Source organism: Emydura macquarii, unplaced genomic scaffold (assembly GCF_026122565.2).
Source record: "Emydura macquarii macquarii isolate MOO-44397 ecotype Brisbane River unplaced genomic scaffold, CSIRO-AGI_Emac_v2 contig_2422, whole genome shotgun sequence".
Lineage (NCBI taxonomy): Eukaryota > Metazoa > Chordata > Testudines > Chelidae > Emydura > Emydura macquarii.
Window position 1 is genome coordinate 32,768,631 of NW_027132559.1, and position 27,179 is coordinate 32,795,809.

The 27,179-nt window shown below is 45.9% G+C and overlaps 1 protein-coding gene across 3 annotated transcripts in view; it reads right to left on the bottom strand.

The window, feature by feature from the left end:
* Positions 1 to 27,179, bottom strand: part of ANKIB1 (ankyrin repeat and IBR domain containing 1) — a 172,436-nt gene that overhangs the window by 84,944 nt on the left and 60,313 nt on the right. For all 3 annotated transcript variants that reach the window (XM_067562209.1, XM_067562210.1, XM_067562207.1), the window contains exon 3: positions 6,969 to 7,269. In XM_067562209.1, coding sequence (XP_067418310.1) covers positions 6,969 to 7,269 — 301 coding nt within the window. The remainder of the gene's footprint in view (positions 1 to 6,968; positions 7,270 to 27,179) is intronic.

The following is a 27,179-nucleotide window of genomic DNA, read 5'->3' on the forward strand; positions in this document are numbered from 1 at the left end:
TTCAGTGCCAACAACTGTCCTTGGCTTTGGTACCGACGGTTCCACACCATGAGTGGTGCTCAGAGGGGCGCTCACAGTAGACTGTGGTCGCTGTACCGGAAGGGTCTCCCAGCCAGGATCCAAGTGTGTTCAGGGTCACATGGCTTCCTCCATGAGATTTTTATGGAGGCAGAGTTCACAGGCTTTCCTGGTCCTGGGCAGATAGTGCACTGTGCTGAGATGTGCGCTGTGGACAAGTGCTGTGGAATGTTGTTGCTGTGGCAACGATGTTAAGACTGCTAAGCTGTTTCAGCTGCTCAGTGATTCCATTCTTAGATCTCCAGTGTTATCAGCAAGAGCAGAAAGTGCAGCCTGCTAATTCAGCAGACCTGGATGTTACTCATAAAGAAAGACCTCAGGCATGGTTCAGTGGCGAAAGCGCCTGGCCAGGTTTATTGTCGATGAAGCATGGTGCTAGTGCCTTGGCTCTGTGGTTACAGATATACTAACACATATGTGCCTGCGACAATGGTACCAGCTCAGTCAGCGCACCAGGATGCTACCCTTTAGGCTGGTCAAAGATGCCCCTCCTATGACTTCTCCTTTTATACACTGATACGAACAAGTTACATATTACACTCCTGACATGGTTAGTTACCAAACCTACACCTTGTACCTGGCTAGTTCGAATAAAACATCCTTATCCATTATCCTGTCACCCCATCCTTACCTTACGAGGGATCAGTGTGTTCCTGTACCATCTCTTAAGGATGTATTTATGTAGTTCTTTGAAAATTGTGGGTGTTTTTGGGCCATCCTCTTCGGTCAGGAATGTGCTTTCTTGGTTAGCCAATACCTAGTGGGCTGTTATTTTGCCAAGGCCAGGCCTTCTCTGGTTCACAGCCTTTGGTTCACACTGTTAGTTATGCCTTGGGCTCCAGCAAGGCCCTCATGTGTCTCACCCAGGCAGTAGAGACGCTGCTGGTACTCATCGCTCACAGAAAAGGAGTGCAGGCAAGAGACACAGTTTTTGAAACTCAGCATCCTGGGCACAGTCCCTAGGTGGGGTGGAATCCCCAGGCCGGGGAAAGACTAATAACAATACTACTATACTAGAACTATTAAAACTACTACAAACTACTCAAAACTATGTACAAGAACATACAGGGAGAAATAATTCTCTTAGCAAGCTAAAAGTGAGAGGAAAAAGGGGTTCTGACTCAGGTCATGTGGTTGTAAAAAGGAACTGGAGTGGCATCGATCTGCACTACCTCTTATGTCCTTGACTGGGAGCATAAGGAGATGCACTACGCACATGTGGGTCAACAGACACTGCTAGGAAAACTTCCAGACTCAGGCACATGGCGTGCATGCACGTCCACACGTGGAATACACAAGGACCATCACTCGAAAAAGAAGGGATAGATCCTGACAGGAGGTCAGGTTCCCATTTCCAGAAGTTCCAGGAACCAAAACTGTCTGGGCCAGCTGGGTCGCTATCAGAATGACTCTGGCCCTGTTGTGAGGGATCTTTCTCAAGACCTGTGGTAGCAAGTGAAGGGTGGAAAAGCATACCTGAGTTGCTCAGTCCATGACAGCAGGAGAGCATCGCCCTGGTAGTCATGGCCCATAGCTGCTCTGAAGCAGTACAGGAGAAGTTTCCTGTTTGTTTGGGACATAAAGAGATCCCACTGAGTTGTTCCCCACTATGTGAATATCTCCCTCAGGACAGAGCTGTGTATTTCCCACTCGTGACCTGATGAGAAGTACCTGCTTAGGTTGCTGTTTAGAATTCTGAACACCTGGCTTGTGGTGATGTGGTTTCTGATGCACCAATTTCTAAGCCTGAGTCCTTGCAGGCAGTGGGGAAGGGATCTTGCTCCTCCCTACTTGTTCATATAAAAGATTGTGGAGATGTAGCCCAACATTGTTTGGATATGGAGTGAATGTGTGAGCAGAAGAAAGAGCCAGCAGGCCAGTTCCAGTTCCACACTCAGTTCCAGGCGGTTGATGTGCAATCTGGCCTCCTATGAGCTTGAGGTGCCCTCTACGGTGTGGTCGTTCAAGTGAGCACCCCAACCCAGAAGGAATTTGGCCTAATAGAAAAACCACATACTTAGACCATAGTATTTAGTCTGCAAGTAACCTGTGTTATCAGATTGCTCACTGACTGAAATCTTTCTATGAGGAGAAAAGCTCTTGCTGAAATTGAGTCCAATGTTGCTCCAATGAAATTTCTTGTCAGTGGGAGGGTCAAAAAATGGACATTTATTTGTTCACACAAACACCCAGCGCTGCTAAAAATGGAGCAGGAACAAAGTTGCTGACTTGACCTTGTGGTTGGAGTGACCTCGTAGGAGCCAGTCATCCAAATATGGGAAAACTGTGTAACCGTGACATCTCATTTGGGCTGCTGACACAGAGAAAACCTGCATGTATACCCTGCATGCTGTTGCTAGGCCAAACGGAACGACACAGGACTCAGTGGTCCTGATCTATCAGGAAGTGAAGAAATTTTCTCTGGGATGGATGAATACCTACATGAAAATAGGCATCCTTCATGTTTAGAGCATACCACATTCCCTCCTGTAGGGAGAACATTATTGATGCTAATTTTGACTTTCAAATAAAGATGTTCAGATCTCAAAGGTCCAGAACGGGACTCCACCCTCCACCTTTTTTGAGGACTACGAAGTATGAGGAATATAACTCTCTTCCTTGATACTGAGATGGCACTCATTCTATTGCCCCTCACTGGAGAAAAGAATCTGTCACCCAGCGAAGAATCTCCTCTTGAGAGAGGTGCCTGAAGAGGAACCAGGAAGGGTTTTTTTGGGAGGAAGAAAGAGAAATTCGATGGTGTAACTATGGTGGATAATTTCTAGAACCCAATTGTTTGTGGTGATACAGTCCCAATTGTGGGCCATTAGTGGATGAATGGGAATGGGCAGAAGTCCTGGTAATAGAGGGGGCTGAAAACTGAGGCCTCTGAATCTTCTGCCAATAATGTGGAGGGTCAATGGGATGCTGGTGATTGAATGTTGTGGAGGGGATGGTCTTGGTCCATGCACCTGCCTGTGGTGTTTTCTCTTTGGAGCTGAGGTGCAAATTCCCAGGGAGTGGAAGGTCAATCCAGAGCCCTTCAATGAGTATAAAGTTTCATCAGCTTTCTCATTAAACAAATATGACTTGTCAAATGATAAATCCCTCTGGTGTTCTGCACCTCCCTGGGGATCCCTGAAGAGCAAAGATGAGACTCATGTCTCATAACTACATCAGTGGTTGACCCTCTAGATGTCTGCTACATCCACTGAAGCTTGTAGGGATGTTTTTGCCACTAGCCTGCCTTCCTCAATGAAGAATTGAAATTGGGCTCTGTCCTCAAGGGGAAGTTTGTCCTTAAAGTTTGCCAGTCTAGAGTAGTTGCTAAAATCGTATTTCATTAACAAAGCCTGATAGCTAGTGACATGGGATTGCAGGCTCATAGAGGAAAATACCTTTCTTCCCGAACGGTCTAACTTCTTTGAGCCCTTGTCAGCTGGGGTGGTCTTAGGATATTGTGACCTTGCTCTCTCCATGGCTGTCTGCACCATTAGTGAGTTGGGTGCTGGATGAGTGAAAAGAAACTCATCTCCTTTGGTTGGGACAAAATATTGTCTCTCAGCTCTTTTAGGTGCAGAGGCACAGGAAGCTGGGGTATGCCAGACTGCACTGTCTGGGTCCATGATTACTTCATTTACTGGAAGCACCACCTTGCTTGGACCTGTAGGTTGCAGAATGTCAAGGAGCCAGTGCTGGGAATCCTGACTTCCATTGAGATCTGAAGGTCATTTGCTATCCTCGGCAGTAGCTCCTGGTAATACCTCCGGTCGTCCAATGGAGACAGCAAAGACAGAGTAATTGCTTCACCCGGAGATGAGGGTGAGATCCCTGTTGGTACCATTAGTACTTGTGCATCCAGATCAATTTCCTCCTCCTCATACTCTAACAGATCTGGCAGATGCCAAGTGGGAGAGGTGCAATAGTACTTGTGGACAGATCCAGAATGTGTGTCATTCAGGTCCCATGGGTCCCAGGAGAGCCAATGGGCAATACAGCTGAGAGGGACCCCATGGCATCAGATATCAGCAGTCCTTGTGAAAATCATATTTGGGAAGAGGGCGTCCATATCTCAACTACCTGTCAAGACTCATCTCTTTGCAAGGAGATGAAGGACTGGCTGGAGCATCTGACTCACAGATCTGATTTCATTCCACTGATGGGGCTGATGGTTCTGGAGGATGAACCCTCCTGCCTGAGGGATAGAGAGATGGTTCCTGTGTTATCGAAGTGGTTTCATCCACCGGTGTGGCAATGTCTCGCTGAAGGACCAGGTCTGAGAGGAGAGGGGACTGAAGGTAAGGGAGAAAGATATCCTCAGGCAAGATGTACGTGTCAAAAAATCCCACTGTTTGGGGCATTTCGATGATCAGGAACAACAGTTCCAATGCATCCAGAGATGTTGCGGGTGGCTGGTCCTTCAAAGGATGAGCAGTACTGCCAAACAGTCAGGTCCAGCACTCTTGGATAGTGCCAGCGGATGCTGGTCTTTACATTTAGGAATTGGAGCCAACAATGGAACTGAAGGATTCTTTTTCTTTTGCACTTTACCTCCTAGCTGGGGGTCTTACATGCCCCTGAGCCCTTAGAATTCATGTGCACCGACTTGGCCTACCTAGGTGGGGTCGGGAAGGGATCCTTTCTCTTAGAAACAGACCTGAATGGGAATCTGTCCTTGTAACCATTAGAGTGTCTCTTACTCTCAAGTGAAGTCCTGGAAGATGAGTCCTAAGGCTTAGCAGCTCAGGCTCTGCTCCCAAACTTGTGCTCAGAGGGGTGCTCCTTGTCAGTTGGGGTTGATGTACAGGGGTTTTCCTTTGTTCAGATCATAGTGAGGTCTCATAGCCTTCTCCATAAGGTATTTCCTCAACCAAAGCTCATGAGCTTAAAGGTATTCACAGGGGAAATGAATGAAGGATGCTGCACTCTGCAGAAATATGTGTCTTATCCAAACAGCTCAGGTTGGTGGTCGTCACTCACAGAGAAAGAACAAGGCCAAGAGACCCAATTCTTGAATCCCAGGACTCTGGGCATAATTCCAGACCAAAGGGAAAAACAAACTATATAAACTATACTATAAAAAATATAACTATGCTAACATAAAAACTACTTACAATATCTATTTACAGGCAATAAAAAAGTAGCTGGAGAAATCTGTGGACATAGAGGATTCTGACTCAGGCCATGCAGCAGTAAGAAGGAACAGGAGAGGCATCAGCTTTGTACTGTCTCATGCCCTTACTTTGGAGCATGAGGATATCAACTGAATATGTGCTGGCCAATGGACAAGGTTTATTAAGAATATCCAGACTTGGGCACATGGTGTGCATGCATACCCACATATAGAGTACACAGATACTGGCACTCAAAGAACTGGTAGTATAGACCAACTGTTCTGTGTATTGTTAGATACTCCCAAGGGAAGGAAACAGATCAGGAGTGAGTCAACCTAGTCACTTGATGAAATGTTGGCCCCATACCCACAGGAAAGAAACAAGGAACTTGGCATTAGCCAGTGTGAGCAAAGGGAAAGATTAAATACCTTTAGAGTGCTAGGCAGTTACCTCCTCCTCCTATATATTACATGTACATTTATGCTGCACTGTATAATAATGCTCAAAAATCAGATGGTTATGAAAATGAGAGCCATGCTGGGGAAGGTAGGCTGATAGAATTGTGAGTGATTAGAAAATATTGTGGTTAGCGCCCATCAGGCTGTTAGACCAAGAGAGTTGAAAGGAGAGAATAACTGAAGAGTTCACAGTCTCTTTCCTTCCATCATTTCAAAGATTTACTGCATGTACCAAAACTAAGAAAAGACTGAAAGCTCATACGGGAGATAACAGGCACTATCGGTATGAAACTGGAATACAGAGACCTAAGCACTATTAAATCACCTGAAGGCACCCAATTAAGTGGAATTACCAGTCCAATTAAACAGCAACAATTGCCATTTAGTATCAGGTTTAAATCGATTCCATGGCAGACCTCCCAGTTACGTGGAATTACACTACACTATATACTTACTTTGGTATAACTAAGTTGCTCAGGGATTTGAAAAATCCACCCCCCTGAGCAACGTAGTTATAACCAACCTTAACCTCCCATGCAGACAGTACTATGTCGGTGGGAGAAGCATTCCCAACAACATAGCTACTGCCTCTCACAGAAGTGGAGTTATTAAGTTGATGGGAGAGCGCTCGCCCATCGGTTTAGAACATCTTCACCAGACACTTTACAGCAATGCAGTAGTGTAGACCTGCCCTAAGAGTGCCCAGATTAAGTGGCTGATACTATACAGTATTTCACATACATGAAAATTTGTTTTCATTGGTAAATTATAGCATGCTAGCACAGAGTGTTGAATTCTCTCTTCAATCAACAGGTGGAGATTCTCGGCTAAACAAGTATAAGGTGTTCTTGAGGCAGGGGGGTTGTAGTTAAAACTCCTCCAGTCACAGATGTTTTTCCCTTATCGAGCTGGGTAAACAAGCTTCTAAAATTTGGCTCTGGCAGCTATTTATTCCATTTTTCTCTTACATATTTCTCTAACATTAAATTCCTTTAATTTAATTTAATTTAATTAATTAAACTAGTATGGTTCTTCCTCATATTATATGGTTTATCTTATAAAGTTAACTTTATAAGTGTATGTAGTTTGATTTTCCTTTGACCTCTATTCAGTTTGTGTGGCTACCTGATAGTTTTTCTTTTTCTGTTCTTTTTCTTTCAGATCTACAAATGTAGCATTCTAAATGAACTTTTCCCCATCTTTGTCATTCTTAAGTTTGTATTTAAAATGTTTGTTTTCTTTGTGTAATAGCTTTACTCAATACATACATAAATACCACAATATAATCACAAGTTTGTATATTTATATCAGGTTTTACCTCTACACAGGTTTTCATCCCTGAGGCAGCAGCATAGTGCAATGGTGTATTTTTTTTGTTATCAACAGCATCAATAGCTGCTCTTTCATATTCTCCTTGGTCAAGCTTTGCTCCTTTCCATTTTAGGATCATTTGTAGACAATCTGCTCTTCTGATGTCATCTTCAGAGGGCCGGGCCAAGCGAGGATGAAGAGCTCCCTCAGCTATCATAATTTGAGGTCCCATACACAGCAAGTGCATAGATGTCTCGTTGTGTACATTTCGTTTATTCGGGTTTCCATCTCTAACAAAAAGAAAAGTCCTACATGGAAAAATGAAGAAGAAAAATAATCAGTATATAACATAATTTATTCTTTTGATACAGTAAGTTGAAGCAGAGAGATTCTATTATGGCTGCTACTCTCTTCTTGCCAAGAATTTGATTTATTTAAGTCAGTGATAATTAAAAATATTTCACAGTATGAACAGCTGGATATGATTTGTCTCCTGAGTTGTGCTGCTAAAATATGGAAGTAAAACTAAAACTACTGTTAATCTTCTTCATTTGTACGATGCTCCTGGGTTGCTTTAATTACCTTCTTTATTCTTTTCCAATGGCCCCAAATTGCTTTGCTTTTCCGTTCAATAGAAGAAGGCTCACTCCAGAGTTCATGCATCCTGCTCTGAATGCTCACCTGTCTGTAGTTCATTCAAGAGAAACTTGAAATATGTTTTTTCCCCCCAACGCATAAGTACTCCCAACTTTTATCCATTACTCTTGGAAGCAAGTATCTGTCAAAATCAGCCATAAACTCTAATCCCAGAGTAGTAGTAAAATACAGGACCACCAAAATACCCCTGAATAGTGTAATTTACTCACAATACATTACAAAAAAATCTTCTCTGTAATAAATACAACTAACGGATACACTAAGAAACAGAAGGAGATTCAGAATAAATTGAACATATTAAAATTAAAATCTTAGCAGATTGCTTTTACTTACCTACTTGCTGTTTTAATACCATTACATCTAATGATTTGCAAAGAGATGCTGACAATTACAAAACAGACTTTTGCACTCTTAAAATGTACCCAGTGGTTTTAAAAAAAATCTTTTTCTTATTTTTCCCTCCAGGCACTTACTCGTTCAAGACAAAAGGTACCAATTATTTTTTTTCTTCAAAGTATTTTAAAATTAAGTTTTTTTTCTGCTAACACTGCAAGAACTGAAAAAAGTTTCTTCCACAATAGGTAGTTTTACACACAGAGTTCTCAGTAGTGAGCCCCTCCCTGTGCAGAGGAATTAGGGGCATAATAAGGGCTGCCAGTCTGATTCTTCAAGTGAGTGGGAAGTGGGTGGGGTGGGGAGTGGGTAGAGCCTGGGTTCTGTCCTGTCCCCAGTGCGAAGTCTCATGCCCTAGAACCAGTACAGATGGGGAAGTAATCTGCACCAGTAAAAAAGTGAGCTTTCTTCCCCCCGAAACACTGGGAAAGCAACAGATTGTGATTCTTGGAGTCACAATCTGGTTCCTGCCCCCTATATTGCCCCTTACACAGGCAATTATAAAATTACAATCCAGTTTCAAGAGAAGAGAACTAGGGCATAGTACACCACTAGAATGGGATCCTAAAGTGATTGGACCCTGAGCTCTACTGAAAAAATAATGATCCTTAAAGGAGGGTGAGCAATTGGCAATTTATGGAAGGGAGAAAATGGGCTCTTTGTGGGTGACCAGGGGGAATCTGCAACAGGGTAGTGAATTCAAAGGAAAATAAAGATAATTGCAGGAAATGGGGTGGGAAGCAGGACCTAGGACTTTGCATGGAGCTAGAAGATAGAAGATGGACCAGGGACTCTGCATGCATTTGAAAAGGTCATTTGCAAAGATACTCTCCAACTATTCCTACAATGCCTTCTTTCTCCTAAAATAGCATGGGCATATTTTTCCAACCAGTCAGACAATGATTTAGCCATAGTGATTCATATCTTTTTGACCATCAGGAAAAATTATTAAAACTAAATACAGGCATTCCAACAATAAAAGCACTTCAGTTAGTCCAGCAGCCCACTTCATCAGCAGCACCAGGCATCTAGAGCATAGCACCCAGGTGGATCTGTTTACTACATTTACTCCACACAGAATAAGTTCTCAGTCTTGATCTAAATTGTTTAAATCTGCCATGGAAATGGCCCTAAGTATCTTAAGGGTATGTTTTTGCTGAGGAAAAAAAAAGGTACGTTTTAACATCAAGATAGCTAACTCAAAGCGTTATCGCCATGTAAAACCAAGTGGAGACACGGCATTGAAGGTTTTACCCTGATGTAGCTAGTCAAGGGCAACTCTATATCCTTCCTTCTGGGTTGATCTTGATTCAGGTAAAAACTATGTGCCTTGTCTCCATTCGTATTTTACACTGAAATAGCTATCTAGATGTAAAAGTGCACCTTTTTTTGCAGTGAAGATTTAGGCTTAGAGAATATTTTTCTCTCTCCTTACATGATGACAAATTTGGCAGCTGCATTCTTCAGGAACTTCAAAGCAGTCAAATTCAAGGGAGAAGCCTGAGACAGAGCATTCTTGGCAACAGCCAAGGCTTTGGAACTCATCACTTCCTGAGTTTGCTTTACCACAGCTGCAAAGAAAGAAAAGAAAAGAAAAGAGATGGAGTCAAGAAGGAGGGAGGAGTTGCAGGAAAGAGATAGAAGAGGAGTGAAGGAAATAAAAGGTGGTGCTCATAAATAAAAGGTGACGGGTGCCAATACAAAAACTTAGATAGCTAAAGACAGATCTGGTTTTTAGGAATGTGAAATTTTGAGGATGTTCTCACTAAAATACGACTCCCTGCCCTTCTCTTATAATAAAATCATTCTATAATATAGTGGTACCCTTCCCTTTCTGTTTCTTTTTCCAGTTTCCCTATTCCAGTTTCTTTTACTACCAATCTTACTACCCTGTATCCACATTCCAATTAAACTTATAATCATTTTAAAGTGTAACACCAAATGGAAAGTGAAAAGAAGACTGTTTTTCTGTTCAACAGTTCTCCTGAAGTCTTGTATACTCTCTCAGAAATAGAGGTATGCAAAATGAAAAAACAAAAATTAGAAGAGATCACAATTATTTAAGCCTTTTGTAAAATATCTCATGCCCAGACTTTATTGTCAAGGCTGGTTGGAACATATTGGCCTGTAGCGGAAAATTCTGTTCCTGCCAACAACTCCTGATTTCTCCCTTAAAGAACATGGAAGATTATGGCACCGGAGAAACTCCATGCCTGAAAGAAAAAAATTGTTACTAATCTTTCTGTAACTGTTGTTCTTCGAGTTGTGTTCCTCATGTCCATTCCATGTTAGGTGTGTACGTGTGCTGCATGCACTGTCACCGGAGATTTTTCCCTCAGTGGTATCCGTCAGGCAGGCTCTAGCAGCTTCTGGTGCTGCGCACTCATGCACTGGTATAAGGAGCACACCCTCTCAGTTTCTTCTTGATGGCTAACACTGACAGAGGGGCAGGAGGGTGGGTCATGGAATGGACATGAGCAACATATATCAAAGAATAACAGTTAAACTGTTTTTTCTTCTTTGAGTGCTTGCTCATGTCCATTCCATGCTAGATGACTCCCAAGCAGTACCTTAGGAAGTGGGCTCAGAATTCATGGACATGTGGATTGCAACACTGCTCTACCAAACTTGGCATCATCCCTAGCCTGCTGGGTGATGGAGCAGCAGAAGGAGAAGGGTATGTACTGATGACCAGGTTGCTGCCCTGGTGATGTCTTGTATCAGGACCTAGGCCAGAAACACCACTGACTAAGCCTGAGCTCTCATCGAATGGGCTGTCAAAATGGCAGGAGGTATGGCACCCACTTGCTTGTAGCATGTACAAATGCAGGAAGTGATCCAGAATGAAATTCTTGGGGCTGAAACTCATAGGTCTTTTTCCATTATGTGTGCCAATGCCACAAAGTGCTGCGTGGATTTATGGAACAGCTTGGTTCTCTCAATGTAGAAGGCCAGGATGCATCTAACATCCAGTGTGTACAGATGCCACTTCTCCATATTGTTGTGCGGTTTTGGGGAAAAAATGGTCAGAAAAATAGCATGATTACTATAAAACTGTGAGACCACCTTTGGGAGAAACACTGAGTGAGAGTGCAGTTGAACCTTGTCCTTAAAGAATACTGTGTATGGGGGTTCTAAAGTAAGGGACCTAATTTCTGAGACCCTCCTGGCGAAAGTAATCGCTACCAGGAAGGTGATATTCCAGGAGAGATATGAAAGAGGGCACAATGCCAGCAGCTCAAAAGGCGGATCTGTGAGTCTTGACAGTATCAAATTTAGGTCCCACGGTGATATAGGTTTGTGAACTTGAGAATAAAGCATCTCTAGACCCTCGAGGAAGTGAATGGACATTTCATGTGAAAAGACTGACCTACCATCCACTAGAGCAGTGTTTCTTAACCTGGGGGTTTAGAGGGGTCGCAAGTGCAGAGCTGGTATTGGGGGTGGCAAGAAAGGCAATTGCCTGGAGCCACAGGGGCGCCATGAAACTAAGTTACATGCCTCAGCCCCGTGGGGGTGGGACTCAGGCTTCAGGGGTACAGTAGTTTGGAAAGGTTAAGAACCACTGCACTAGAGGGTGGAGGGCTGAGATTGCCACTAGATGCACCTTGATCAATGAAATGGTGAGGCCCTGTTGTTTCAGATGTAGCAGATATTCCAGCATGGACTGGAGAGGTGACCGAGGTGGTGAGAGGCCTCACTGGGAAGACCAAACTGAGAAATGCTTCCACTTGGCTAGGTAAATTACTCTAGTAGATGGTTTTCTACAACCTAACAAAACCTGATGGACTTGTTGCAGAAAGCTTGCTCTGCTAGATTCAACTATGGAGCTTCCATGATGTCAGGTGGAGGTGCTTGAGGTTTGGGGGGAGCAAACGGCTGTGATCTTGCAAGATCAGGTGTGGGAGGGGCGGGAGCAGCAGCAGGGTCACTACTGACAGATCCAGCAGCGTGCCTAACCAGTATTGGTGTGGCCATGCAGAGGCTATAAGATAAACCATTGTTTTGTCTCGCCCAACTTTCAGAAGAACCTTGTATAACAGAGGAATAAGGAGAAATGCACAGAATAAGTGCTTTGTCCATGGGAGTAGGAGGCATCCGAGAAAGAGCCCAGGCTGTGACTGTGCAGTGAGGAAAACTGCTGACATTTCCTGTTCTGTCTGGTTGCATGGGGAAACCTCCACCTCTGGAAGATGGATCTGCTTACTTCAGGAAAAAGGGACCACTTATGGTGAGAAGAAAAAGATCTGTTGAGCTGATTGGCCAGAGTATTCTGGGCTCCCAGAAGGTGGGAAGCTTGGAAGTGGATGGAGTGTTTCATGCAAAAGTCCCATAGGCTAATGGCCTCCTGACACAGGGTACATGAGTGCACTGCTCCCTGGCTGTTGATGTAAAACATGGCTGCTGCGTTGTACGTGAGCACTCAAAAAGCTTTGCCTGTGATCTGGGGTAGGAATACTTGGCATACTAAGCAGATTGCTCTGAACTCTCTGACATTTATGTACAAGGAGAGCTCTTCCTGGGACCACAGGCCTTGAGTCCTGAGGTGCTCGAGGTGAGTCCCCCAACCTAGATCGGATGCGTCCAAAATAAGGGATACTGAAGATTGGGCAGTGACAAAGGGAATACCCGCACCCACCAATCAGGGATCCCTCCATCAGTTGAAGGCTGCAAGGACCATGGTGGGAACTGTAAGCACTGAGTCCAAGTGGGGACAGTTCAGTGAATACACTGAGGTCAGCCAAGCTTGAAGGGGTGTGAGGTGCAGTCTTGCATCTTGTACCACGTAAGTGCATGCAGCCATGTAACACCTAAGAGTTTGAAGCAATAATGAGTTGTCATGACTGGGTGAGCCTTGAACTTGGATATCAAAGTTGACATTGTCTAGAATCGAGACTTTGGAAGGAAGGCTCTGGCCCAGGTAGAATTGAGCACCACCCTAATAAACTCTATCCTCTGGATGGGGATGAGAGTTGACTTTTGCTCGTTTATCAATAGGCCCAGTGCATGGAAGGTAGCTTGAACCATATTGATGCTAGCTTTCACCAGAACCTTGGACAAGCCCTTGATTAGCCAGTTGTCAAGGTAAGGGTAGACTAGAACACCTTGCCTTCTGAGGAAGGCTGCCATCACTGCAGTACATTTTATGAAAACCCGAGGGGCTGCCAACAGGCCAAATGGGAGGACAATGAACTGGTGGCGGGTCTGATTACGATGAACCTGAGGAACCTTCTGTGGCCCTGGAACATGGAGATGTGGATTCAAATGGAAGGTGGCATACCAGTCCCCTGGATCAAGGGAGGAAATAATGGAGGCCAGGGAGACCATGCGGAACCTCAGCTTCTTGAGATAACTGCTGAGCCAACACAGACCTAGGATGGGACCTTTGGCCTTAGGAAATATCAGGAGTAAAATCCCTTCCCTCTCAGGTTATGAAGAATTTCCTCCACAGCCCCTACCTTCAGAAGGGCTTGCACCTCCTGGACTAGAAGTTGCTCATATGAAGTGTCCCTGAAGAAGAATAGGAATGGGGGTGGGAGGGAGGGGTGGAAGAGAACCGAGGGGTGTAACCTTGCTCCACTGTACTCAGCAACCAAAGGTACAAGGTGATGAGGGACCACAGTATGCTGAAGTAGAAGAGAGAGTCTGAAAACACAAGAGGGGCGGGATTCAGTATGGGAACTGATATAATGCCTTTGGGCACCCCTTCAAAAGTTCTGCTTGGGGACTCTTGGATATCTGTGAGAGCCCAGTAGCAAGGTTGAGGTGGAGAGGGGCAGTTGCCTTTGCTTATAGCCCTTGCTCTGTTTTTTAAACAGGTCTTGGCAGGATGGAGGAGCCAAGAAGTGGGCTGGATGTTAAGTTCTGAAGTCCTTCCTTGAAGGAACTGGGGAGTAGATCTTTCAGACCATGGAGTTTTGAATCTTTCTGTTCAGAGAAGAAGGCGGTTTCCTCAAATGGAAGATCCTGAATGGATTGCTGAACCTTCAGAGGCAGCAATGAGGATTGGAGCTGGGAGAAGCTCCTCATAACTAGACCCAATGCCATTGTTCTGGCTGCTGTGTCAGCTGCGTCTAGGGCCGTGTGGAGGGAGGCCCTGGCTATGGTCTTCCCTTCCTCCAACAGAGTGGAGAACTCTTGCCTGAACTTCTGGGGAAATGAGTCCTTAAACTTTGCCATACAGTCCCAGACGTTATAGTCATATCCTGCAAGCAAGGCTTGCTGGTTGGAGATATGGAACTGTAATCCACTAGTAGAATAAATCTTTCTACCAAACAGGTCCAGCCTTTTTGAGTCTTTTGGCTTGGGGATCGTGCCTTGCGAGTCTTGCCTGTCTCTTTTGTTGGTGACTGTGACCATAAGGGACACAGGGGGGGGGGGGGGGGCAGGGAAAGGGGATATAGGTATTCATACCTCTTGGCTGGAACATAGTACTTCTTCTCTGCTCTTTTTGAGATGGGAGGCAGAGAGGATAGGGTCTGCTATAGGGATCTGACTGGACCCATAACGGCCTTGTTAAGGGGTAGGGCCATCTTTGATGGAACCATCGTGGCCAGAATATCAATCAGGTTATGTGAGGACTCTTTAAGCACCTCCACCTCTAGCCCCAGGTTAGAAACCTATTTAATAGCTCCTGGTGAGCTCTAAAATCATCCTGTGGCACCAAGCTACTCGATCCTGACATAGCTTTGTCTGGGGTGGAGAAGGAGGCGGCCAGCACTGGCATGGGATCTTCCTCCTCTTCTGCACCGACCACATCATGCAGGACTAAGTACTAAGTGTTGATATGGGGCTCAGTATCAGAGTCTGGGTCAGGTGGAGGAGCCCTTCTCTTGGACACCAACAAGTACAAACAGCTGGAAGGAGGAGTCAGTATCAGGCAAAAACCCCATGGCTTCCAAAACAGCCATTGACTTGCACAGGCCACTGTCCTCTGGGTCAGGAGCCTGAGGCACCTGTACTGAGAGCCGGTGGAATGTATGTCAGGTTCAGGTAACAGTCACCTCTGACTCTGAGGACAAGTCAGCTTGAGGTGACCATGGGGAGGGGGACTTACCCCTCACTTCTGCTGGCCAGTGTAAAGGGTCCGGGGATCAGTGTTGGAGTGGGGAGGTCTTTGATGACATTAGCAGGGCCGGTTTCCCTCTGGTCAGTACCGGAGAACCCAGTCCTGGGTAGGAGCTTGGGATAACATGCTCCCTTCTGCTTCACAATTTCACTGGTGCCTGGAGCTGCCCCACTGGGATCGGTGGTACCATGAGAGTCATCAAGTCTCTGGCTGCTGCAAAGGCCTCTGAGGTGGATGACACTGTGATCTTGCTGGTGCCATGATGTCCCTGCGGTGTTGGTGGATAGTCCTGTATGGGACTCAATCGAACCTGCAAGCAAGGGCCGAGGAGTGGCCCAACACAGGTTGCACTCCCCTTTCTTGGTTCCAGGGAGCATCCCCTCTTGGACTGTTGTTTCTTGTGTTTCTTTCTCGGTACCAGTGAAAAGGAATAGAGAAGCACTCCGCACCAAAGCTCTGATGGCAGTCTGAGTGCGGCTTCCATCAGGATAGCCCTTAGCCTAGCCATCCTGTCCTTTTTTGTCCAAGTCTTGAAGTTGTGACAGATCTGGCAATGCTCTTTTCCCACACACTTTGGACAGCTGGAGTGCAGGTCACTCACTGGCAAAGGCTTGCCACAGGAGGCACAGGGTTGATGCCCGGCCCCAGGGGCAGAGGATGTTCCTCTAAGCTAAAAAGTGGGTCTAACCTTAATTTTTATTTTCTAGTAGTAGTGCATATAGTGTAACTAAACTTGGAAAGGAGGAAATAAACTAATGATTGAACACCTTGCCAAAGCAAGAGAATTTGTTCCAATGATTGTCATGGGTAAGAAAGAACAGAGAGGTTGCGGCGCCAGCCGGGCCCTTTATACTGGCACATGAGCGCACTACTCCTTGATATCCAAGTCAGTATGCTTAAATAGTTTTTTACTTAAAAAACTAGCCCCAACAAATACTCCTTCCACTTCTCTATCTCCATTTAAAAGGTTCTCTTCACAAAGACTCTTCTTTCTCTAAACGAATGATGTGACTAGCAGGAAAGAAGGGTTTTACCCCAGAAGGAGTCATGCCCATACTGCATTCACAGGAGTGGAGCATGCCCACTTGGATCCCACTGGTACTACTACTTCTGCAGAATTCTGCAGCAGGAGCTCATCTGACTACAAGGTAGCAGACAACTAGAGTTAAAGAAAGGATGCTGAAATGAGGTGCTTTATTGCATAGTTTCTCAAACTGTGGTACGCATACCCCTAGGGGTACACGAGACACAGGCAGGGGGTACCCGAGGTAAAACAGAGTGAAGGGGAGGCTGGTGGCAGCTGCTGACTTCTGGGGAAGCTGGGCGGCGGCAGCCCGCTTCCCACTCGGTTCCAGCTCCCAGAAGGAGGCGTGTGGCAGCATCCAGCTTCTGGGGAAACCGAGCTCCAGCCGCCCACTTCCTGCCCTGTCACAGCTCCCATCTGTGAGGCAGATGGCAGCTGCTAGCTTCTGGGGGAGGTGGGCAGCAGCCTCCTGATTCCTGCTGGGTCCCAGCTCCCAGGTGGGAGCCCCGTGGCAGCCTCATGCATCTTGCGAGCTGGGTTCGCAGCTGGGTGGCAGCCACCCACTCCCAGGCTCCGAGCTGAGGGACAGCCTCCAGCTCCCCAGCTTGAAGACAGGCAGCAGCCGCCTGTCACATCCCTGGTCCCAGCCAGTGCGGAAGCCTCCTCTGCCCCAGCTCGAACTGGGTTGCAGCCCCGCTCCCTGGCTCAAAGCCCAGGGTTGAGAAAACTTGTCAATTTCACTGCTCTAGCTGAGCAGTGAAATTGACAACTATGGCAGACCCAGATTTCACCAGTTACCCTCTTTTCCTGTCTCTCTCTCTCTCTCACCCTCCTTTCCTGTCTCTCTCTCACCCCTTCCTCCTCTCAAATCTATGGCATAAAATTTGGCATGGCAATTTATATTCCCCAGCATTGGCATGCTGCTCAAAGCCTCCTAGCTTTGGCCAACATCATCTCTAGCCCAGGTATATACTTGAGCTGTGCACCCCTGGTGTAAAGTGACATCTATCCTATCATGGCCTTATATACTTAGTCCTTCTCCCAACATATGGCTCACATTAGTCTGTAAATATAAAATCCCATGGAAAATTGAGTGTTGGGATACTTACTAAAATTTTCAGAAGTTAGGGGGTACTTGCTACTTAAAAGGTTGAGAAACACTGCTTTACTGGATACCAAAAGACTAGCAAACAGCTATGGGTAGAGCTACGAATAACAATATGGTAGCAATGCATTTTCCAGAATGTGGGCTCCTTGAAGAATGAAAGTTCTTCTGCTTTAACTTTTTCATATAAAACAAACTGTCTGCACCTTGAAACAAAATTTGAACAATAAAGTCCATAATATTCTGCATGGTTAAATTCCTGAGACTATGCATGCTTCAAATATCAGCAATTTTTTAACAGATATTTTCCCCCTACCTGTTATTTTATATTCCTTACACCTATCCTAGTCATGGGTGTCGTATGAAGCAAACAGTGATAAAGAAAACATTAATGTACAACTTGTTTGTGTCTCAGCATGTATTTCAGGTAAACAGGCTTTTTTTATTGTTAGAAGCCTTTCATTGTTTCCTGACACTCCACTGGATAAAGTCAGCTCAATATCTTCAGAAGCCTGGTCATCATTGTCTAGGCTTGTAATATAACAAAGTAAATTAAATTTCCATTTCCAAAATTTAGTTTTGGAATCACCATTTGATAATGCACTGTACTGTATAATCTAATCTCTGTTTTAGAGCATGTGACTCACTCTGAATCAGGTTACAGTGTGTCTGTGTTTTAGAATAGCATGATATGTGTGCAATGAACTGTATAAGTAGGTAGTCTTATCAGACACTGCTGATTACAATCTCGTAATTAGTAAGGAAAAAATGACCTACTACACAGTATATTACACACATGCCCTGCCTGTAAAGCTTACTTGTATCATATAAATTAGAGAGGGGAAAAACTATTTGATCTGGTCCATCACCAGATATTTTTACATACAGTATATTTCCCAGTGTCTCTGCTGTGGTCTAGTTTTAAGTATCTCTAATTGTGGGATTTATTCTACTCTCTTAGAATACTATTGTACAATCTAATAGATCTCATAGTCAAGATATGTTTCTTGAGTGATGTTAGTCACAAAAATTCTGGAAATCCATTGTTAAGGTTGGCAATTTTAACTCTCTCTCCTTGTGCAAATGCATTACAATAAGGTCTTCCACTGGATTCTACACAGTAATCTCAGCAGCAAGAACAAAGGAATTAATGGACATGAACTATCTTTCCACACGCAGAGATGGTCACTCCACACGTGGTTCAGGTGCAACAGTAAGGCAGTGCATTGAAAACTGCCTTGTACTTTACCTTTTCTGTGTATAAATGTGGAACTTCAGAACTGTCAAACAGCACACCTTTGATAAACACTACAATTTCCATGGGGAAAAAATAAAAATAGAAATATAGCATTGTTTCTCAGCCACCATTATTACACTTTATTCCACAGTACAATTAAGTCCCTGGGGGCGGGAGAGGAGAGGAACTAATGAAACCCTTATTTTAAGACTTAAGGAGTTATAAATAATTGATTTGAATACAGAGAAGAATTTATGGCCCGGCTGTCTTGCATAGTTTTTAAATAGAAAAGCACTGTTCACTAATTGCCCATGGCTGATTTGTTGTTTTGTTTTTGTTTTTTAAACAACTAGCATTACATTGTTTTACTACGACCATACAGCATTTAGAAGCACTCTAGCAAAATATGATTATTTTAGTGAGATGCAATCTGAATGTCCACAGCATGAAAAGGCACCTCATCATTTTTGCTGGAAATAAACCCAAGAGGTCATTGAAAGGCCATCCACTAGTTCAGGTTAAAAATTTGCCCTATCACAAAAGGTGTTAACTGGCAATGAACATCTGACAGTCTCTAAATCAGAGGAAATGTCAGTAAGAACCACAGATATCAAGGCTAGGAAGGACTACTGTGATCATCTAAATCTAATCTCCTGTATAACACAGGCCCTAGAACTTCCCCTTCTCCTACATCTTCCACATTTCCTGCCTCTAATTATTATGGTTGCAAAGAAAAAGAGTTTACTGACCTTCATAACTGTTGTTCTTCGAGATGTGTTGCTTATGTCCATTCCCAATTAGGTGTATGTTTGCCACTTGTACCGGTGCCGGAAATTTTTCCCCAGTGGTATCTGTAGGGCCAGCTCTAGCACTTCCCACAGTGGCGCACGTATGCGCCAGTATATAGGGCACCACTGCCCCCGGCCCAGTTCCTTCTTGTAGGAACTCCAAATGAGTGGAAGGAGGGTGGGCTGTGGAATGGATATGAGTAACACATCTCAAAGAACAACAGTTACGAAGGTCTGTAACCAATCTTTCTTCTTCGAGTGCTTGCTCATGTCCATTCCCAATTAGGTGACCCACCAGCGGCATCTCTGGAGGTGGGTAGGAGTTCATGGGTGTGCTGTTTGCAACACCACTCTGCCAAAGCTGGCATCGTCTTGGGCCTGCTGGGTAATGGTGTAATGGGATGCAAAGGTATAAACTGAAGACCATGTTGCAGCTCTACAGATGTCCTGCATTGGGACTTGAGCCAGAAAGGCTGCTTATGATGCCTGCGCTCTTGTCAAGTGGACCATCAGCGGAGCCAGGGGTGTGACCTCCACCTTCTCGTAGCAACCTTGGATGCAAGCGGTGATCCAGGATGATATCCTCTGGGATGACACTGACAGCCCTTTCATCCATTCAGCAAGTGTGACGAAGAATTGTGTGGATCTGCAGAAAGGTTTAGTTTTATCAGTGTAGAGCTCTTCTGACAGAGAGTGTGGAGATGCCTTTCCTTGTTGAACTTGTGTGGCTTCAGAAAGAAGACCAGTAGGAAAATAGCCTGGTTGACATGGAATTAAGATATCATCTTTGGCAGGAACACTAGATGAGGATACAGTTGGACCTTGTCCTTGTAGAACATCGTATAGGGGGCTCAGAGGTCAGGGCCTCAATCTCCGAGACTCATCTCACTGACGTAATTGCCACCAGGAACGCAACTTTCCAGGAAAGGTGCATAAGAGAGCAGGATGCCAAGGGCTCAAAAGGTGGTCCAGCAAGCCTGGCTAGGACCAGGTTGAGGTCCAATTGAGGGATTGGGTTTCGCACTGACAGAAAGAGTCTCACCAGGCCTGTGAGGAATCTGGCGGTCATCTTGCCTGAGAAAACTGTTCTGCCTATATAGGATGATGAAAAGTCGACAAGCCCACCAGGTTACCTTAATCGATGACAAGGCCAAGCCTTCTTGGTTTAGGTGGAGCAGGTAATCCAACATGGTTTGGATAGATGATTTAGTCAGAGAGATATTGCAATAAGCTGCCCAGCAGGAAGTATTTCCACTTGGCCAGGTATAACGCTCTGGTAGTATGTTTCCGGCTTCCCAACAGGACCTGCTGGACCTGTGTGACGCACACCCTCTTTTCCAGGGTTAGCCACAGAGCATCTACGCCGTCACGTGCAGGGAGGCCAGGTTTGGATGACACAGTTGGCCATGGTCCTATGAGAGGAGGTCTGATCATGGTGGTAGTGCCCAAGGGTGGGTCACTGACAGATCTAGTAGCACCCCGCACCAGCGCTGGCATGGCCATGCCAGGGCTATCAGGATGACCTGTGCCTTGTCCCTCTTGATCTGTACGAGGACCTTGTGTATCAGCAGTATTGGTGGGAAGGCATACATGAGATCACCTGACCATGTCATAAAAAACGCATCAGACAGTGAGTCATTGTCAAGCCCTTGCAGGGAACAGAATTGATTGCACTTCCTGTTCTGTCTGGTGGTGAACAGGTTCACTCGGGGAGGACCCCACCTCTGGAAGATGAATTCGGCAACTTCCGGGTGCAAGGACCACTTGTGGCAAGAGAAAAAGAATCTGCTGAAGTGATTTGCTAATGTGTTCCTGACCCCCGGGAGGTGCACAACCTCCAGGTAGATGTTGTGATCCACGCAGAAGCCCCATAGACATAGGGCTTCTTGACAATGGGCTGCAGACCTGGCTCCCTCTTGCCTGTTGATGTAGTACATTGAGGCCATATTGTCTGTCAATACTTGAACCACCTTGCCAGACAGACACTTCGCAGGCCAGTTAGATCGCTCTGAGCTCCCTGATATTTATGTACAACGCCAGCTCCTCCCTGGCCCTGAGGCCCTGGATCTTGAGGAAACCATGGTGTGCCCCCCAGCCTAGATCTGAAGCATCTGAAACCAGTGACAAAGTTGGCCGTGGGGCTGCGAAAGGTACCCCTCTCAATACATGATGCAGTTTCGTCCACCATGATAGGGAGGTAAGTATTGGTGGAGAGGCAGTGGGGACCATATCCAGATGGTGTTTGGATGGTGAGTAAACTGTCGCCAGCCACATTTGCAGAGATCTGAGGAATAGCCTGTCATACTGGACCATGTAGGTGCAGGCCGCCATGTGGCCCAGCAGCCTGAGGCACACCTTCTCTGTGGTGACAGGGTGGGCTGATACTAGGGCTACGAGCTCCAATATGGCCAAAAATCTGGCTTCCAGAAAGAGCACCCTGGCTTAGATGGAGTCTAGGACTGCACCGATGAACTCTATTCTCTGACCTGCTATCAGCATTGATTTCCGTTCATTTATTAATAGGCCTAGCACGTGGCAGGTGGCCCGGACAACTTTGATGTTGCATTGGACTTGTGTCTTCGAGCGACCCTTTATGAGCCAGTCGTCAAAGTAAGGGAAGACCTGTATACCCTGATGTCTGAGGTAGGTTGTGACCACCGCCATAAATATGTGTGGTACAACTGATAGGTCAAAAGGGAGCACCATGAACTGGTAGTGCTGCTTCCCAACCATGAAACATAGGAACCTCCTGCAGCCTGGAAATAGGTGTCTTTCAAGTTGAGGGTTGCGTATCAGTCATCCGGATCCAGAGAGGGAATGATGGAGGCTAGAGAGACCATACGGAACTTCAACTTCTTGAGATATCTTTTGAGGTCGCACAGGTCCAGAATGGGCCACAAGCCCCCTTTTGCCTTTGGGATTAGAAAGTAATGGGAATAAAACCCTCTTCATTTCAGCTCTTGAAGTACTTCCCCCATGGCACTCACCCAAAGGAGGCTCAGACCTCCTGGTAAGAAGGGTGAGAAGGGTTCCTGAAGAAAGACAGGGTAGGTAGGTGAGAGGGAGGTAAACTGAAGGGTGTACCTGGTCGCTACTGGGTTTAGTACCAAACGGTCCAATGTTATAGTAGCCCAGGCCAAGAGGAAGGGAGCGAGGCAGTGTGAAAATAAGAGGGAGGCTGGATCCTAGGTAGTGGCTGGTTGGTTGCCCCAAGGTGCATGTTCCAAAGGTCTGTTTTGCCCTTTGGGATAATGGCTCAAGCCTGACTGAGGGGCAGGTGCCATGGATTGGCCCTGGCATCTTTTATAACCCCTGGGTTTTTTTTTTTTTTTTTGTAGGAGTCTCCTCAGAATTGGCCTCCGAATCTCTGTGGCTGCTGGGGCCTGAAGTATAGTATAGACCCAAGGAGTGCAATGTAGCCCTGGAATCTTTTAGTCTGTGCAGCCTTGAGTCTATCTGGTCTGTGAACTGGGCTGCACCATCGAAGGGGAGGTCCTGGATGGACTGTTGGACCTCCGATGAAAAGCCAGACGACTGGAGCCACGATGCCCTTCTCATTGACATTGTGGACGCCATAGTTCTGGCCACCAAAATGACTGTGTCCGAGGCTGCTTGAAGGGAGGCTCTGGCCCGCCTTCTCTTCCTCCAAAATCGCCTAAAACTCCTGCTTGGAGGCCTGCCACAGGGTGTCTGTAAATTTGCCCAACGATTGCCAGATATTAAAATCATATCTACCCAACATGGCCTGTTGGTTAGATATGCATAGTTGCAGACTTGTTGTCGAATAAACCTTTCTTCTGAAAAGGTTCAGCTTCTTAGCCTCTTTATTTTTAGGGGTGGAACTTGACTTCCCCTGCCTGCCCCTTTCATTTACTGTTGTTACCATCAATAACCCCAGGGAGGGGTGGGTGTAAAGGTATTCAAATCTTTTTGCATTACTTCTTTTCTGCCTGCTTAGATGTGGAAGGCAGAGAGACCAGGGTCTGTCACAGGGCCTTTGCTACCTTTACTACTCTCTCATGAACCGGGAGGGCCACCCTGGATAGGGCTGTTGCTGCCGGGATGCCAAACAGCTCATTCGCAGGCTCTTTCAAACTCCTCTATTTTGAGGCCCAGATTTGATGCAACTCACTTGAGCAGCTCCTGGCGAGCCCTGAAGTCGTCAAATGGATAGTGGTGGACGGTCCTGCCACAGCCTCATCAAATGAGGAGGAGGATGAAACTAGTAAGGGCAGAAGGTTGGAGTCATCCTCTCTGGCTGGGGTAGTCCCTTCCGAGTTCACTGCAGAGGCCTCTACCTGGTCCGACTCAACATCCTGATCTGGTACCGGGTGAATGGCCTCTGAGGACCTTGGCACTGAGGCTCCAGAGAGTGCCTTTCCTTGGAAACCTGTGGCCAGAGGGAACTTCCATGGGTTCCAAAACTGACAAGGCACAGAGCACTGCCCTTGTGGGCAGATCCCCATCGGAGGTGCCATGGGGAAGCCCACAGCTGTGGTAAAAGTCTGTCCCTTGGGAAGGGTCACCTCTTCTCCCTCCAAGTTGGAGGAGCTGCTCCTTGGAGACCATGGCGGTGCCAAAGTCGCTTGCCTCTCCCCAGCATACCAGGGGTTGTACCAGAGAGCAGTGCCGGGAGCCTGGATATAGTGTGTCTAGTGACTTGCTTTTGTCTTTAGGCTTTGTATATGAGCTTGGTGACCACAGGCGGGACTCCGGAGATCTGCACTGAGTTTCTGGGGACTGGTGCCAGAACACCGGGGACCAGAGATGCTCCGGGGACCGGTGCCATTGCTTCAAAGACCAGCGCCAAATGTCCAGAGACAGGTGGGGAGAACTTGACTGCCCCCGGTGCGGTTCTGGGGACTGGTGCCGTGGGCCTAGTGACTGCTGGCAGGTCAGAGACTGATGTCTTGGTGTCAGGGATCGCTGTAGAAGTTTTATTGCAGGCTTGCCCCTGGATGGCCCCATGGACAATGGTGTTGGCACTTGGTCCCAGTGCAGAGGCCTCTCCTCCAAAGGTGTCAGGGGCACAGAGATTGCCAAGAGGTCCTTCACAACTTGGAACGTCTCCAGTGTAGTTGACATCGTTAGGTGTCGGAGTCCCTTGCTGCTTCCGGGAATTGGTGGTGGGTCTGGAATAGGGCTCAAAACCCAGGTGGGGTGAGGACTGGTGGGGATAGGTGGCCCGATTCGGGTCTCGCCTGCTCTCCTGCCCCTTTCTTGTCCTTCTTCAGTGCTGGCAAGTGCCCCTGTTCAGTGTGCATCTTCTTCAGTCTTTTCCGCAGCACCAGAAATAGTGATCACTACTGGGAGGAAGATGGCGCCAGGGTGTGCGCGCGCTCTGCATCGAAGCTGACATACTCAGCACCAATTCCGACCAGCCCGTTTTGGACACGAGTCGGAGTGCTGACTCCATTAGAAGGGCTCTTAGTCTAATGTCCCAATCTTTCTTGGTGCGGGGCCTGCATCCTTTACACATCCTGCACCTCTCTCGCATATGAGCCTCTTCTAAACACTTCAAGCAGCTCTGGTGCGAGTTGTTAACTGGCATAGGGTTCTTACATGAAGCGCATAGTTTAAAGTCTGGAGACCGGGGCATGCCCTGTCTCTGGGCCATTCACTAAACCTAATACTATATCCAACACACTAACACTTAAAAATGAGTAAACTACACTATATACACTAAGGAACTATGAAAACCACTAGGTCGAAGAGCTTGCAGTAGCAAGAGAACGTTCCAGCACCATCATAGGCAGTAAGGAGGAACTGAGAGGAAGCGGGACCGGCGGCTGCCTATATACTGGTGCATATGCACACAGACGTTGGAGGTGCTAGAGCCAACTCCACAGATACCACTAGGGGAAAAACGTCTGGCACCAGTTCATGTGGAGGGAAAAGGGATTGCAGATTGGCACAATTTGCGGTTAGCAATAATTCATTTTGGAACCATGACTAGTTGGTATTTGGGAGGGTACCACTATTCCATCCCTCACCTTGCCAAATCAGGAAGGAAGTACCCAATAAGCCTAACAGGTAAGTGAGTCATACTAAGGGTTTGAGTTTGAGGAATCTCAGTTCATGAGTTATACTAAGCCGAGTCTCAGGAGGCCAGAAGAGGTCATGAGCTTATTTAAACTCTAGTGAGGGTGAGTGGGTCCAGAGACAGCACACATAATTTGAACACCTGCACAATACAGGAGTGGTGCCTCCCACTGATGACTGCTGTGTAGGCAGGGCTTATTTTGTGGTTGGAATTTGAAAGAATGCCACTACTCATCCCACCCTCAATTTGAATCCTGGCTTTATAGGTGAAAAACAATTAATTTAAATCTCACCTGGAAATCCACAGAGCAGATCACTGAGTACAGGAGTAATGTACAGCCTGTGGGAAATACCACTTAACAGTGAGACAGTCTCCAGAAGTTTCTGCTACACTAGCTATAATTTCCAAATGGCTTTAAATTGTAGTTCACTGTAGAAGGCATTGCAGGTGCAATCCTGACATGACAAAGACATGAGTGAATGTGGTAATGACTGATTCTGAAAGAAAAGGCCATAGTCTTGTTGCCTATCACCCTTGGAAACTGTTGCTAGCTGCAAAAAAGCAGCTGGAGAGTCTATTCTATACAGATTTTTATATCATGCTTATCACTGTAGTATTTGAGCACCTTCTAGAAGCACCATGAGCAAAGTAATTACATCTCTCGTGTTCTTTGTTCTCTCATCCTCTCCCCAGATGAAAATGCATCGGCAGTGGAGGGTCCTGTTTTAGTAGAGGTTTTGGTATTTTTTGGGGGGGCGGGGAGGTTGTTTGTTTCTTTTGCTTTCCTTTGGTCCCCCCATCCATAAATATACCTGTTGCTATTTTTGTTACAGAAGGGCAAGGTCAAACAAATGTGCCTTGCACTTGAAGTAGAAGGGGGTTTGTGATGGTCCTCAGTTCTTAAGAACATAAGAATGGCCATTCTGGGTCAGATCAATGGTCCATCTAGCCCAGTATCCCATCTTCTGACAGTGGCCAGTGCCAGATGCTTCACAGGGAAGGAACTGAACAAGGCAATTATCAAATGATCCATCGCCTATTGTCCAGTCCCAGCTTCTGGCAATCGGAAGATTACAGGCCCCTCAGTGTAGGGTTGTCCCCCTGACCATCTGGCTAACAGTCATTGATGGACTTATCCTTCCTGAACTTATCTAACTCTTTTATACTTTTGGCCTTCACACTATCACCTGGCAATGGGTTCCACAGGTTGACTGTGTGTTTTGTGAAGAACATCCTTATGTTTATTTTAAATTTGCTGCATATTAATTTTATTAGCCAACCCCTGGTTCTTGTGTTATGTAAAGGGGTAAATAACACTTCTTTATTCACTTTCTCCAACCCAGTTATGATTTTATAGACCTCTATCATATCCCTCCTTAGTCATCTCTTCTGTAATCTGAACAGTCCCAGTATTTTTAATCACTTCTCATATGAAACCTGTTCCAGACCCCTGATCATTTTTGTTGCCCTTCTCTGTACCTTCTCCCATTCTAATGTAACATTTTCTGAGATAGGACAACCAAAACTGTATGCAGTATTCAAGGTGGGGACATACCACGGATTTAAATAGTGGCATTATAATATTTACTGTCTTATTATCTATCCCTTTGCCAACGGTTCCTAACACTGTTAGCTTTGTTGACTCTGGCTGCACATTGAACAGATGTTTTCAGAGAACTATCCACAATGACTCCATGATCTCTTTTTTGAGTGTCAATAGCTAATTTAGACAACAGCAGTTTGTATGTATAGCTGGGATTGTGTTTTCTAATGTGTAACCCTTGCACTTTCCAACATTGACATTCATTTGCCATTTTGTTGCTCAGTCACCCAGTTTTGCAAGATCCTGTTGTACCTCTCCGCAGTCAGTTTTGGACTTAATTATCTTGAGTAATTTTATGT